This window comes from Papaver somniferum, chromosome 6 (genome assembly GCF_003573695.1).
Source record: "Papaver somniferum cultivar HN1 chromosome 6, ASM357369v1, whole genome shotgun sequence".
NCBI lineage: Eukaryota > Viridiplantae > Streptophyta > Magnoliopsida > Ranunculales > Papaveraceae > Papaver > Papaver somniferum.
The window spans coordinates 39,893,619-39,909,399 of record NC_039363.1 but is presented as its reverse complement, the minus strand read 5'-3'; the positions used below and the strand labels follow the sequence as shown (position 1 = coordinate 39,909,399).

Genomic DNA, 15,781 nt, shown 5'->3' with positions numbered 1-15,781 from the left:
AGCTGTTTTTGGAGCATTGAGGATTGCCTTCTCCCACAGTTGAATGAACAGTGGAATGACATCCGGTTTCTTAATTATGTGAAGGTATTTGATTTCCAAAGAGATATGCTTAAGCTACAAGCACACCTCCATTTCTATGGGATAAAACTTACAGATAAAGATAAGATTCAAAAGGAATTTTCTACTTTCCCTTTGTCATCTGTTATTCTAGCCAACCAATACCCCATAGAAGTTGATAACAAGAAAATGACAACTTTCAGCAAGTTGATCAACTTATTGCGGGTGGCCGAAAGGCACAATGAAGTTCTAGCAAACAACAATGCTAGAGCCCCCCGGGAAGAAGAAAACTCCCGAGGCTAACTATGACAAGGATAACAAGGGAAAACACCCCAAAGAAAAGAGGGTTAAAAATGCTGATTCATATTCTCATGCTTCATACTCACATGGGGATAATAACCCACATGGAAGAGGACAAAAGGGCTATCATGGAAGGGGTCATGGGCGTGAGGGCCATGGACGTGAGGGTCATGGGCGTGGAGGCTATTCAAATACCTGGTCTAGAGATGTTATTTATGGACCTAGTGGTAGGGGCAAAACTGTTGAAAAAACACATAAGAACTCCATGTCTAAGAAGGTCGAGAACGACAATGCACCTTGTTACAGGTGTGGAATCTCCGGACATTGGTACCAGCAATGCAAAGATAGTGCCAAAGTAGCAGCCAACTACAAAAAGTGCCGGCAATCTATAGATCAAGAAGCTCACTGTATGGAAGAACATGATCATGCCCCAGATGTCAACTTCACCATTTCACACTTCCAGGGCAACAAGAACCATGTCCTTATGGAAACACCTGACTTTGATTGATTGTTATTTTTATTTATTTAGTTTTAGTTATCATTTGAACCTAAATACTTGTTTATTTTCTTGCTTTGTGGTTTAGCAGACTTTGGTTTAAATATTTCTTTTGATGACTTAAACTATGTTAGGTAGTCTTAAATTATCGTTTCTTGTTGATGGATCAGTGGTTTTTAATTTTTGTGGGTACTTATGATGCTTTGGATTTAATTTTTACTATGATAATCTATTGCATGATTGAATTATGTGATTGAATTATTTACTTGAGTGCCTAGCTGATAGTGGCACCACACACACTATTTTAAGAAATAGGCAATTATTTGTTGACTTAATTCCTTATAAATCCTCTGTGACTACGATGATTGGATCATCACAATTGATCATTGGGAGAGGTGATGCTCAATTTTTGTTGCCAAATGGCACAATGATTAAAGTCACAGAAGCTCTATATGCACCAAGAGCTAACAGTACTTTGTTGAGCTTCAAAGATATCCGTGCAAATGGTTATCACTTGGAAACTCACTGTGAGAATAAAATTGAATATATAAATATTATCTCTAATACATGTGGAAGAAAACACATTTTAGAGAAATTAATAAGTCACTCTAGTGGTTTGTACACTACTATTATTCGGATTATCAAATCACATGTTGTTACCAACGATGAACTGTTGAACAGTGACTTATACAAGCTTTGCACGACCGCTTGGGGCACCCAGGTCGTGATATGATGATCCCTGTTTTAAAGAACTCACACGGACATCCTTTATTTCGAGTGAAAAGTAAAATGAGACAAAAGACAGTTACAATGCAAAGTAACAACGTCTTCCAGTCACTGCCATCTAAGCAACTGATGTGCAACCTCTCTCTCATTCTACTTCGTGGAGTTTTTCAAAAGTACACCACTCATTTTGCAAAGCTTGTTCTTTAGCAAAGACAGGAGCGAGACCATCCTATGCTAAAGATACAAAACAAAACATTCCATTTTTACAAAGAATACAAGGTGATATTTGTGTACCTATACATCCAGAATGCGGACCATTCAGGTATTTTATGGTTCTGGTAGATGCTTCGACACGTTGGTCACACGTCGCATTATTGTCTACAAGAAATGCTGCCTTCGCAAAGCTCCTAGAACAAGTTATACGTTTGAGGGCTCACCACCCTGATTACCCAATCAAGTCTATCAGACTTGATAATGCTGGAGAATTTACATCTAAAGGATTTGATGATTTATGTATGTCAATCGGAATTTACGTAGAGCACCCCGTACCCCATGTACACACTCAAAATGGTCTCTCAGAAGCTACCATCAAAAGGTTACAGATGATAGCCAGGGCATTGGTTATGCGTTCCAACCTGCCCATTACTGCTTGGGGGTATGCCATATTGCATGCTGCATTACTTATTCGCTTTAGACCCACTATGATCCAAAAAAATTCTGCGTACCAGTTAGTAACTGGATATGAGCATGATATTTCACATTTACGCATTTTTGGTTGTGCTGTATACGTGCCTATTACGCCCCCACAACGTACTAAGATGGGTCCCCAAAGACGATTAAGTATTTATGTTGGATATGAATCCCCAAAAATTATCCGCTATTTGGAACCCTTGACAGGCGATCTCTTTACCGCTAGATTTGCGGACTGTCACTTTGATGAGACAACCTTCCCGTTGTTAGGTGGAGGTATGCAAAAGGATTTCCTAAGGGAACGATAGGAATTGTCGTGGTGTGTCCCCACTTTGTCTCATCTTGATCCCCGCACCTCACAATGTGAAAGTGAAGTGAAAAGAATTATCGATCTTCAGAATGTGGAAAACTCAATGCCTGATGCATTCACTAATATTGCTAAAGTGACCAGATCACACATACCAGCTGTAAACGTGCCTGCAAGGTTAGAAATCCTTAACACGGGAAAAGGCACCCTATATAGAGGTGTCAAACCTACACTTGGTGGAAGTGTATCTGAGGCCGTGGCCCCCAAAGGAAGAGGGGAAGACCACCTGGTTCGATAGGTACTCACCCAAGGAAGAAAAGAGTGAGTAAGGCACAACCGATCCATTTATCATCAATACAGATAATCCCTCTCATGAAATTGTCTCTGATTATAGTTATGTCCATGAATCAATCTTGGAGGATGCTCCGATGTTTGAAATGATTCTAGAGAACAAAGAAATCTCTGTGGATTATGAGAGTGCATACATGTTGATGGAAAGATCCTCCACACAGATTGATGATGCATTTGCATACACTGTTTCTCAAGAGATCATTGGACACGATGACATCGAACCACACTCTATTGCAGAATGTCAAAAAAGATCAGACTGGCCTAAATGGGAAGTTGCAATCTAGGAAGAATTAAATTCACTGGCAAAGAGACGGGTATTTGGTGCAGTAGTGCTAACCCCACTAGGTGTAAATACCGTAGGACATATATGGGTATTTGTCAGAAAGCGTAATGAGAAGAATGAAGTATTGAGGTATAAGGATCGCCTTGTGGCGCAAGGTTTCTCACAACGCCCTGGAATTGATTATGAGGAAACATACTCTCCCGTAATGGACGTCATAAAATTCCGCTACTTAGTTAGCTTGGTAGTTTCAGAAGGACTTGAAATGCAGCTTATGGATGTGGTTACAACATATCTCTATGGGGATCTAGATTCATAGATATACATGAAAGTTCCTGATGGCCTTCCATTACCCGAATCAAGTAACTCTAAACCACGGAGTACGTTTTCGATTAAGTTGAAACGCTCACTTTACGGATTAAAGCAATCATGTCGGATGTGGTATACCCGTCTAAGTGATTATTTTATTGGGAAGGGATATAAAAATAATGAGTTATGCCCCTGCGTATTTATAAGAAAACGAGTTCCGGATTTGCAATTGTAGTTGTTTATGTTGATGATATGAACATAATAGGTACTCTTGATGAAATAAGAGAAACCGCAAGCTACCTGAAATCTGAATTTGAGATAAAAGATCTTGGGAACTCGGTTTTGTCTAGGACTTGAGCTAGAACACCGATCCTGTGGAATACTAATCCACCAGTCTGCATATGTCCACAAGATACTCAGGCAATTCAATAAGGACAAGGTGCATCCTGCTAGCACTCCCATGATTGGTCGAAGTTTAGATGTAAAAAAGGATCCATTTCGTCCAAAGGAAGATGGCGAAGAGGTATTGGGAGATGAAATTCCCTACCTAAGTGCAATAGGCGCATTATTGTACTTAGCACAATGTACTCGACCTGATATATCATTCTCAGTGAATTTTTTAGCTAGATATAACTCAGCGCCGACGCAGAGTCATTGGAATGGTATAAATAATGTTTTCAGATACCTGAAAGGAACCATTGACATGGGTTTATTCTATCCCTATGAAGAAGTAAGAAAGACCGCTAATGGAAATGCAACTCCTTACACTGAAACCCCAAATAATGTTTTGGTTGGTTTTGCTGATGCTGGGTACCTCTCCGACCCACATAAAGGCAGGTCACAAACTGGTTATGTTTTCACCATTGGAAACACAACGATATCTTGGAGATCGACCAAGCAGACTCTTGTGGATACCTCCACGAACCACTCTGATATCACTGCCTTACACGAGGCATTTAGTGAGTGTGTATGGTTAAGGTCTATCATTACACACATTCGAGGAACATATAATATGAGTTCTACCACTGATGAGCCAACTTGCATTTATGAGGATAACGCAGATTGCATCGAAAAAATGAATCAAGGGTACATTAAGGGTGATAATACGAAACATATATGACCAAAGTTCTTTTACAATCAACAACAATAGTCTCTTCTGAAAATTCAAGTCAGTCAAGTAATATCTGATGAGAATGGGGAAGACATATTTACTAAGTCATTGCCTAAATCGACTTTTGAAAAGCACGTCAAAAATATCGAACTAAGAAAATTGTCTGAACTCCCTTGATTGCAATCAGGGGGATATGGCGACATCAAGGGGAATATTTAATGATATGATGTCGATATCAGGGGAAGTGTTAAACTCTTTTTCCCTTCACCGAGTTTATTTTATCCCAATGGGTTTTGTTACTCGGCAAGGTTTTTAATGAGACAACAACAACACCAGGATTATGACTCCCCGATTGAGATTATCTTTTTCCCACAGGGTTTTTATATTTTAGGATTTTCTAAAGAGAAGTGGCCAGCGTTATGAAGCAACTTTACTGTGACTCAACATGTTGTACTCTTTTCCCCTCGTCAAGGTTTTGTCCCATTGGGTTTTTCCTTATCAAGGTTTTAATGAGGCAACACATTTGAAGTTCCTCTTTTGAACCGCACAAGGGGGAGTTTTATAGAGCATATGGCCCGTGGCTGTGCGGTCCATTAGTATACTAGGGTTTTTCCCTTTACTCTTGTATAAATAGAATACTTACCTATGTAATGGGGTTCCCTTCTGTGGTTAATGAAAAGTTATTTTCTCTCTTTTCTCCCTCTCTTATTCTTACTCAAATAAATTGCTTGTTAATGTTGTTTATGGTTCAACATTCTGACGTCTTGTTTAGTGTTAGGATTATGGTTGTTGGAACTTTGCTATATGTTGTAGTGAACTCACTACAAATTGGAATATCAGGAACATCTTTCATCTCTATGGGTTGAGATAAATTTGGGTAGATAGGGGGAATTAGAGGATTACGAGAAGAATTAGACGAATTATAGGGATGAGAATTAGACGAATTAGGAGGTTGAGAAGAATACATTGATAGATGAGAAGTTGCAGAGCAATTAGGGAAGAAGATAGAGTCTTACATTATTCAATTCATAATCTCCCAAGAGAATTACAGACTCACTACATACTAGGGTAGTCTCTCAGCACACGTGCTAAGCGAGCACACACACACACACACTAACTAATTACTAACTACACCTAACAAGGGGTGCCCCAATTGGGTGGCCCATAATCAGACATACTAGTCATGAGGGACATGACAAATACCCACCCCTCCAAATCATCCTTATCCTCAAGGATGGAGAATAAGAAACACTCTCGGTTAATGCAGATCCAGCTACTGCCACTACAATAAGAATTTAACTCTGTCCCTACTTCAAAATTGGCGCGAAAATTGATTGTACAAGATTATTGAGGAATGATGCAGTAAGTAAATACCTGAATCTGAGTATATCCCCTTTGTCGTATATAAGAAGGTACTGTACTCGCAAAGACCATCTTGTAAAGCTGGTGCTGTTAGTACTTGTGTAAGTACAGTCGAGCCCTCGAAAACTCTATGGGACAACAACTCGACAAATATTAGGCTGCCTTGAGATGCACAATATCCCTTCTTCTATGCAGTGACAACCTCAATTTCAAAAATGGTGTAACAAGCCAGTTCTATGTTGGTGCCGATTAATTGAATTGATGAGGACTTTGGCTTCAAAATCAACTTCCCATAATCACCCTTGTAGGCGGCTGACAAAGCCTTGACTAGGAACCATTCCACCTGGTCATTGTGTGCGATGAATAAATTCATTGCTTCCCTTGAATCAGCTGTACAGTTGTGGTGACTTGTACTAACTCGTAGAGAAGTAGCTGTTGTGGTGAATATCTCATGCCAAAGTCTTCTAAGATTTGTATATTCATGGATGTAGAGACTGTATAACATCAAGCTATGTAATACCATCAGAAGAAGTGGACTTACCCATTCAAATATGTGGATAATAATCTTGGTGATGCGAGGCTTAGCTAAGTCAAGAGTTGAGAATGCGATATGCAATGATAGCTCCCAGGAAGCAATTTCAATTTCCCATCTGGATTTGAGTATATAAGAGAAAAGGACTGGTCATATCAGTACCACAGTAGGTATAGCCTTCACAATTATCAATATACTAGTTAACTTCAAAACTGCAACTCCTAGCTGAGTACAAGAACAACCAACTCCCATAAGCATTTCCTTTAACCATTCATGACCACTGATTTCACCAGCTCTAGCCTTTGCGAGCATTCCCTTGATTTCCCTTCTTCTTGCATAGCGTTCCACTCCTCTATAACCTCTCTTGAGCCAAATAATTCTCATAGTATCCTCAAAGGCGTTGAAAACAAACAAGCCAGGAATAATAGTTTTCTTCATAGATTTCCTTCGAGTACTATGGTTATCATTCATAATAGATGTATGCAAGAAACTGGGCAAGAAGAAACTCACCCACTGAAGAATACTTCTAGGCCTTCCTGTAGAGAACTCATCATAGGTTGTAGCTACAGTATTTAGTGACAGAATTCCAGCGTTGCCGCTTAAATTCTGTACAAGAATCTTCGATACGTCACCTTTCTCTACTGTGTAACTATTAGTCTTCATTGAACTAACATTGAGGAGATTATTACCAGTTGGTAATCCATGTGAAAGCCTCCAAGGTGAGGATAATTCAATATCTGATAAGAAAATACAGAGGTTCAACTTTACAAAGTTTAAGATCCTCACTAGTAGCCTAGTGTTGTTGGCTGAGAGTAATTCCTGCCCCATGGACTCCTTACAAGCCTCTTTCATTTGTGTAGTCAGACTGTTATCCTTAACAATCACCTGACTGAACATTGCTGGTGCATTTCCGTCCTCGTGTACCCTTGTCACTTGAAGTATCAAATGATTCAAAATAGTCCAGATAATGCTGCCATGTTGCGTCCAGATAATACTGCCATGTTGCGTCCTTACATAAATCAGCTTGCTAGCATCGCGATAATCATCATTTTTAACAAGCAAAAATACATTTACATACTTGAATAAGGAATCAAAACAGAACCCAAGTTCCAGAGTTAGCTCACATACTGAATACCCACTCCTAAGTACGTCAAATTATTTACCACGATCAAATAATCTTCGAGCAAAATCCATGCTACTATATAAACATTCACCACTACTTGCACACATGTGAGCCATCCAACAATCCGCCATTCCTTTGTAAATCTGTTTCTGGTATGAATTTGAACAATAAGCATGTAGACTTTTCAAAACAGTACTGCAAAACATGGTTTCCAATATTTTTCCTCGATCAAACAATATTCGACTACAAACATAACTGGTGATATTATCTCTATGTGGTATATTCTCAAATAGTCCCCTAACATAACAACAGTCTCCCTCTTTGGTAAACATACACTCAGTTGAATTAGTAAACATTGAATATAATTTGTACCCTTGTTGAAGAACAAGCTTATAAGCAGATTTTCCAGTGAACTCAAATTTACTTTGAACATAATAAGAATGCCTTATAAAAGCTTCAAGGCCCTTTCCGCGATCAAATATTATCCGACCAGGATCAGAACTAAGTAAACCAACACATATAGGAGCAATTGGAGCTACATGTAGGATGGAGAATACCTTGAGAATTTGGAATAGGTAAGAAGTAAATCGATCAAGGTTGACATCTGTATTTAGCATTGCATCTTTAAACTACTAAAATTCAGCATTGCCATTCTGATGTAACGAGTTGAAATCCTTTAGCTCAGTATTTGTAACCCTTCTAACTTCATCTGTTGTACCAGGAGTTGAAGAATTTTGAATTGATTCTCTTACTGAACTTAATTCATCTGAGTCAAGTGAAATTGATTTCACTTTAACATCAACTTTCTCCTCAATCATATTCGAATGAATAAGTTCAGTTCCAACTAAATCGATGCTTTCAGATCCAGATTTTAATTTTTTTCGCATCAGAAATCAATTGTGAATCGATACCTGTACTCCCAATTCCATCAGTAAAGCTTAGTCTGCTGTCGAAAACCTCTTTCAAGTCATCTTGTGAATTAGAACCTGATGATGTTTCCCGTAAATCATCACCGGATCCAAGTTCATTCTTCAACAAACTTTCTCCGAAAGCTTTAAACTCTTCAGCTAACATCGTCTTTATGGAGGAGAGGAGTGCAATTTCAAACTTACTCATGGTAGCAGTCTCAGAATCGTCTGCTCTGATACCATTTGTAGTGAACTCACTACAAATTAGAATATCAGGAACATCTTTCATCTCTATGGGTTGAGATAAATTGGGATAGATAGGGGGAATTAGAGGATTAGGAGAAGAATTAGACGAATTATAAGGATGAGAATTAGACGAATTAGGAGGTTGAAAAGAAGACATTGATAGATGAGAAGTTGCAGAGCAATTAGGGAAGAAGATAGAGTCTTACATTATTCAATTCATAATCTCCCAAGAGAATTACAGACTCATTACATACTAGGGTAGTCTCCTAGCACACGTGCTAAGCACACACACTAACTAATTACTAACTACACCTAACAAGGGGTGCCCCAATTGGGTGGCCCATAATCATACATACTAGTCATGGGGGACATGACATATGTCATTTTGATATGTGAAGCATATAAGTGAAAGCATTGTTTTTTGTTTGTTATTTTTCCTCTTTATGTTTGTTGTTCCAGTTTTCATTTGGTTGGTATAAAATTCTTGTAACTGTACTTATTAAATGATTTTATAAATTATTATTCGAAGCACTGCTAGTAGTCCATTTTCCAATTTTATTCTGGCTCTAGATATGGAGACAACTTGTGCTAGTTACTCCCAGGTTTGGAAGCAACTAGAGTTAGTTGGCTCCATTTCTTGAGGCAACTTCTGCTAGTTTCTACAGTATTTGGAGACAACTTTTCAAAAGTTGGTTTAGATGTGGAAACAACTTCCGCTAGTTTCTCCCATAGTTGGAAGCAACTTGAGCTAGTTTATCACAATTTCCTTAGACAACTTGTGTTAGATCTCAGTACATAAGCAAAATATTGAATACTAACTATTTCTCTTGTTTAAAACATAACAGTTGTAGCCGTTATGAAGACGTGTGTTTGTATACGAAGACATTAAGTTATTGTCGTCTAATGGAAGTGAGCCACGAAGAAGTTGCTTCTAAGGTAAAATAGAAAAGAATCAAGATGGCGTATCACATCTTCAATACGATTGACGAGTGGAAGTTTCAGAAAGAAACAAATATGACTGTATATGAGGTTTGTGCCGTTCTATCTGCTTTTATTTAGCTTCTTATCAAATTTTCACCCTATGCCCACTTGTTTTTGTTTTTTTTGTTTGTCCAATTTGTGTGTTAATTGTGTGGTACCCCTTCATACCCCATCTGTGAAATACCTATGAATGGATATCATGAATCAGAACCATGACCTAGGGAGTGTGGTTAACATTTGTTTAGGATAGCATTTAGAGGCTAGGCCTCTGTTTAGCAACCAGGGATCAAGAACATAAGTAGAAGCACTGTCTTTAGTTTGTTATTTTTTGTGTGTGTGGTTGTAGTTTTAATTTTCATTTGGTTAATATAAAGTTCATGTGATAATTGAAGTGAATCAGGTTACCTTGTATGCTTTGGAACGCTGATACAATAATTGTACTCATGAACGAAACATAATTAAAATAGATGTAGAGACAACATGCATGTTCTAGTTGCTCCCAGATTTGGAAGAAACTTGTTAAAATTGTCTACAAAAGTGTAGGATACTTGTTCAAGTTGTTTATGTTTGTAAATCTCATTTTGGAAGCAACTTGCTCAAGTTATTTCCAACTAGCACAAGTTGTTTCCAATGTTGGAAGCAACTTGCACAAGTTGTCTCCAATGTTGGAAACAACTAGTTTTAAGTTTGCTCCAGATAGGACAATGAAATTACTTAAGCTTGACTCATTGTGGTATGTTTTGATTTTTTTTTTACAAAATTGATGTCATGATGCAGATGCTCATGAAATCTTTGACCAAAAGAGATGAATCTGCAATAAAAGGAAACCGAAGGTTGCATTACTAGTAAAGAGATAATTACCAAGTTGATGGCGCGAGTACAAATATTTACTTGGAGTAACATTGATGAGGGGAACATAAGAGATTTAGTTGTCTAATGAAAGTGAGCGAAGAAGAAATGGATTCTAAAGTAAACAAGAAACTGGTCAAGATGGCTTATGTATCTTAAGTGCAAGTGTGCAACTGATGAATGGAAGCTTCGGAAAGAAACAAATGTGAGTTTGGATGAAAGCTAGACTGCACCACTCTTCATAGTGATTTAAATCTGCAGAAAAGCTAAACATTAATTTAGATGTAAACAGATAAATCTGCACTCTTAATACAATATCATTGTTCAATGAATATTTAGATGTAAATATTATGTAGTACTGTTGTATGATTGCAGGTACACATTACAAAGAGTAGGTAGATAAAAATACAAACTGACCCTCACGATTTTTTTTCTAGAGGCAACTTGTTCAAGTTGGCTCTAAAACTGAAAGCAACTTGCCTCAAGTTGGTTGCAAAGACGGAAGTAACTTGTTCAAGTTGTATCCAAAACTGAAAGCAACTTGCTTCAAGTTGGCTCGAAATCTAGGAGCAACTAGAACAAGTTGTCTCCAAAGTTGGAGCCAGACCAACATCATTTCCCTACCAAAAAAATAATAGAGGATGTAATAGACAATCTTACATGGAAAAACAATAAAACAAAAACAAAAAAGAAAATTCAATTCATAAAAACCTGGAACAAAATTGTTTAGAACAAGTGCAACACACTAGTTCGGAAAAAAAAGACTGAAAAAAAAATCAAAACAAAGACGGACAGAAGCATAAAAAGCTTCGGAAAATAGTCCTCCAGATATTTGAAGTTTGCACCCGCCTTCGGAATGTTAGTGCACGAGAAGCCAATGGAGGTCTCTGACATGTTTGATGATTGTGATGTGCAAGCATTCACATCGACCACACTTCCTATTCTTGCGAACCCCTTCACGGTAACTGCGGTATCAAACAACATTTGGTCTCCAAACATTGAGAATTCTATTCAAAATATTGAGAATTCCATTCGAAATATTCAGAAACCAACGTCAATTATCACCATCTTTACTAGGAACAACTACAAATGCAGCTGGAAAAGTCTCTGTAAGAAAAAAAACAAAAATAATATATACAAGTGAGTGAGTGAAAGAATGTTTTAACTTACAAAAACGAAAACAACTAGCGCAATTTGTCTCCATAAATAGAAGCAACTAGCACAAGTTGTCTCCATAAATGGAAGCAACTACCACAAGTTGTCTCCAAATGTGGGAATAACTTGACTAAGTTGTCTCCAAATATGAAGCCAAAAAAACATAACCACAGCAACATTATCATATAGAACAAAACACAACCCAAAAATGAATAACCAAAACCTAACAGATATATATATTTTATATATAAGAACAAGCTACTAAAACAAAGTGAAGTTATTAAAACAAAATGAAGCTAACTAGCCCGAGTTGTCTCCATACCTGGAAGCAACTAGCACAAGCAGTGTCCAACAAAAACTATATATTGAGGCAAACATATATATGTTGTCTGGAGGAAGCTTTTCCTAAGATATATTTGACGATCACAACTACTCAATATCTAGAGGCAACTAACACAAGTTGTCTCAAAATCTGAAAGTGAAATCAACTAGCCCTAGTTGTCTCCAAATATGAAGGCAACTATCCCAAGTTGTAACCAAATGTAGAGGCAACTTGTCTAAGTTGTCTCCAAATTTGGACGCAACTAACACAAGTTGTCTTCAGATATGGACGAAACTAACACAAGTTGTCTCCATAATAAAAAGTATACACAAATGCGTGAACCTGGCTTGAGTCGAATAAACATCTTCTGACATATAGTCAGTTGTGCTACCATTGCACCTCAGATTCATCAATAGAACGACCAAACATGTCAACCAACAAACAACCTAAAATCATTTCCTTCGTAACCTAAAATCCCTCTGCAAGAAGAAAATCACAAAAAATTATACTACATACACGGACTTGATGTTTCTGCAGTTCAATATCACACACTAAAGCAACAACAACACCCATTGGAAACCATGTTACTGAATGAAATCATGGTCATATCAAAATTGGTCGCAGGATTCAAATAATAAAAATCAACAATCTCTACAAAATATCACTTTAGTATACCATATAGAGCTAGTGAACTGGTTAATATCCGTGGGTGTTTAGAACAAAGTTAATAAACAGCAACAACCATTTTTACCTTCCCTTTTAAGATCTTAGTATTTGGAGGATAGTTGTTACCATTTAAAAAATCAGAAATGTACTGGACCCCTCCGTATGATATATGCACTATGCACAAACAATAACTAGATGTAAATAGGAAAAGACGTTTCTAATTTTGATGACACGTGCAAAGGGAGGGATTGAATACTTACAGAAATTATAAGTTGAGATGCAGTAACTTGAATAGATTTTCAAAAGATGGATAATACAGGTTTAAAAACCAACAACTGTGCAACCAACTCATCTCACAAGAACACACAAGTACTTCAATATATCTGCCGCATCCTTGGCATCTGGATTGGTTGCAGTAACCACACGTTTGCCTTCCGCATGAACTACACTTGTGGAGTCTCTTTGAGATGATATAGGGGGATGGAGTCCGTCACCATCATTGTTTACGTTCACGAATTCCAACTAGTTGTGCTTTGGCCTCCACAACAACACCTGCAGAAGAAAAAGCAAAAATACATTTTCAGAACGTTATTGCTACATAAATTCAAATAGCCGAGATCTAAAACGCTCCAGATTAAAGGTAAAGGATGTTTGCCATTATTCCGACTCATTTTTGGCATTAACTCACTTTATGACTTACTACCGTTCATATCCACTAGTCTCTACATTTTTGGCATTAACTCATTTTTGGCATTAATCTTCATATCCACTAGTCTCTACATTTTCCATGGAACTGATAGCATTCAAGCCTTTGTTTGCATCATCTAGACTCAAAACAGGGATTCTTCCGGAAAATAAACCGATAATGTTGTGAAACACTACTGCAACTGCTAGTGGTAAGATGCAATTATTTGAATAACAAAATCTCATACCCTAGTAACTGAATCTAGAAAGTAATTAGTATGTTCTTACCTTCACAACAACCACCATCAGCACTTCCACTAAAATTATCCACCAACACCTTCACAACAACCACCAGCAGTACTTCCACTGCAAAATTATCCGCCACCACATCATCAACAACCATTAACACAACATCCAAAGCCGCAACATCCAAAAAATAAAAAGTTCACTGAATATAATCATAAACATAGGTAAAACACTAGATTCGCTAATGCATTTTTCTTCAAAGAACTAAAAACCCCAAATCTCAAAATGAAAACACCAATTAGATCGAAATACATACCTCCTCCATTACCGCGACCACTACCACTACCACCACATCATCATCATTACTCTTTGAGCTTCAATAAAACCTGAGGGATTGAATTTAAATTTGAGGAACCCTAAATTAATTTTTATTTGCTGTTACATTCGATATCTCCACAGTTTCAAATAATCCTTCTCCACCACCACTGCACCATCTCCTTCGGCAATCATCAGCTAGAATAAAGAGAACGAGAAGAGATAGTTATAGATCTATGCTTTAATCATGATTCAAGTTAGAAAAATCAATATGAAATCGACAAAATTAGGTTTTCCGAAACCTTACAAATCGATTTGAAATCGAAAAATTATTATTCACTATCTGATAGTAGTGGCGGGCGTGACGAAGGTGGTGATGTTGGTTGCAGTGGAGGTGATTGGGATGGTAATGGTGGTGGGAGCGATGGAGATGACGGTGGTTGGAGGGATGATTTTTTTCTATGTGTTCGAAGAAGTAAACAAGAACCAAAATCGGAGAGGAAGGTTAAAAGAGGAAATTGCAAAATTATGATTGCAGATAAACTTACAATTATGCCATCAGGGGTACCTATGTAAATGAGTAAGAGTATTTATGAAAGACTCGTGGATAACAGGGGTGTTTATAACATTCCCACCATAAAATATGCCCAAAATAGGTTGTTAATTCAAAATTCAAAAACTTAGTAACAGTTGTAAGCTATTTCAAAACATTTAGTAACTATTATAGTTTTCTGTAATTTGGAAAATTATTTTTGTAACACCTATTACTGTTACATATTACCTATAACTAAGAAGAGAAAAAATTGGGCCCCAATAATTTGGGGCCCTAGGCGACCGCCTATATGGTCTAGTGCTTAAGACGGCCCTGATCTCGAATTCGGAAGGAGTTTTTTGCCGAGAATTCAGTTCCAAGGTTTGTGGCTTATACCGTTGATTACTATGGCTAAACTGAGGGGATTGATACGTGTATTCAGAAGTTGGGATGATTTAGGAAAGTGGTTTTTAGTCCGTATTGAATTCTACAAGAATTGAAGCTATAAAAGGACTCAAAGCTACAACAAGAGATAAGCGAATACCCTTCACGACTGCTTCCACCTCCACAGAGAGAGGCTTTGCTCCTCTCAAAACCCTTATACAGGTAGTCCATCATCACCTGCATCTCCCACTTGCATCCCGCCAGCATCATATTTTGCATCTCCATTACCGTTATTGCCACCCGCATTACCTTCCATTGCATATCATCTCCACCAGTTCAGCACTTCATCTCATCTGCACATCACCAGCACTTGGAAAACTTTCGTGTCTGCGGTTCAGTCCATCCACCAACAACAGCCAGCATTCGCACCTGCAATACATACAACACCACTTCCATCTGTTTGCGCTTCAACAATACCACTCCACCAGTCCACCTGCTGTCTATTTGGTTTGCTTATCTGGTTTTCAATTCAATTTTTCTCTTTGAATTTGATTGTTATGAACTCCTGTAGCTAACCTCTTGTTTGGTTAGGGTTATATTGAAGCTATGTGACTTGTTCTCGATAATTTATCAAGTTAATTTTTCTCCATATTGTTTTATTGATTGTCTTTTACCGCGTTTCTGACCATGGATTATTTGCAGGGTGTTTGAGTGGCCAATCAAATAGATTGTTTGCGATACTAATGCTAGATTTTAGAACCGTAATCTGTAATTGTTATGGTAATATAATCACAAGTATCAAAACATCAACGTTGCAATGGGATTTTGTGGATTTTGATGTGTATTTGA

General features: G+C 37.7%; 1 protein-coding gene and 1 long non-coding RNA gene across 3 annotated transcripts; one reads left to right on the top strand and one right to left on the bottom strand.

Moving 5' to 3' along the window:
• The first annotated feature begins 319 nt into the window (after window positions 1-319).
• On the top strand, window positions 320-865 carry LOC113290746. The gene has a single exon (XM_026540332.1). It carries the CDS (start codon window positions 320-322, stop codon window positions 863-865), a length of 546 nt encoding a protein of 181 aa, XP_026396117.1.
• A 10,384-nt stretch (window positions 866-11,249) lies between these two features.
• Window positions 11,250-14,511, bottom strand: LOC113287361. 2 transcript variants are annotated; one of them, XR_003329973.1, is made up of 6 exons: window positions 14,324-14,511; window positions 14,018-14,214; window positions 13,744-13,821; window positions 13,032-13,323; window positions 12,448-12,584; window positions 11,250-11,735 (listed from the first exon to the last, which is right to left on the bottom strand). It is a non-coding gene; the product is annotated as an uncharacterized LOC113287361 (long non-coding RNA). The 2 variants fall into 2 exon arrangements; XR_003329974.1 differs by lacking the exon at window positions 12,448-12,584 and having other exon boundaries at window positions 14,324-14,508.
• Between the last annotated feature and the right edge of the window lie 1,270 nt (window positions 14,512-15,781).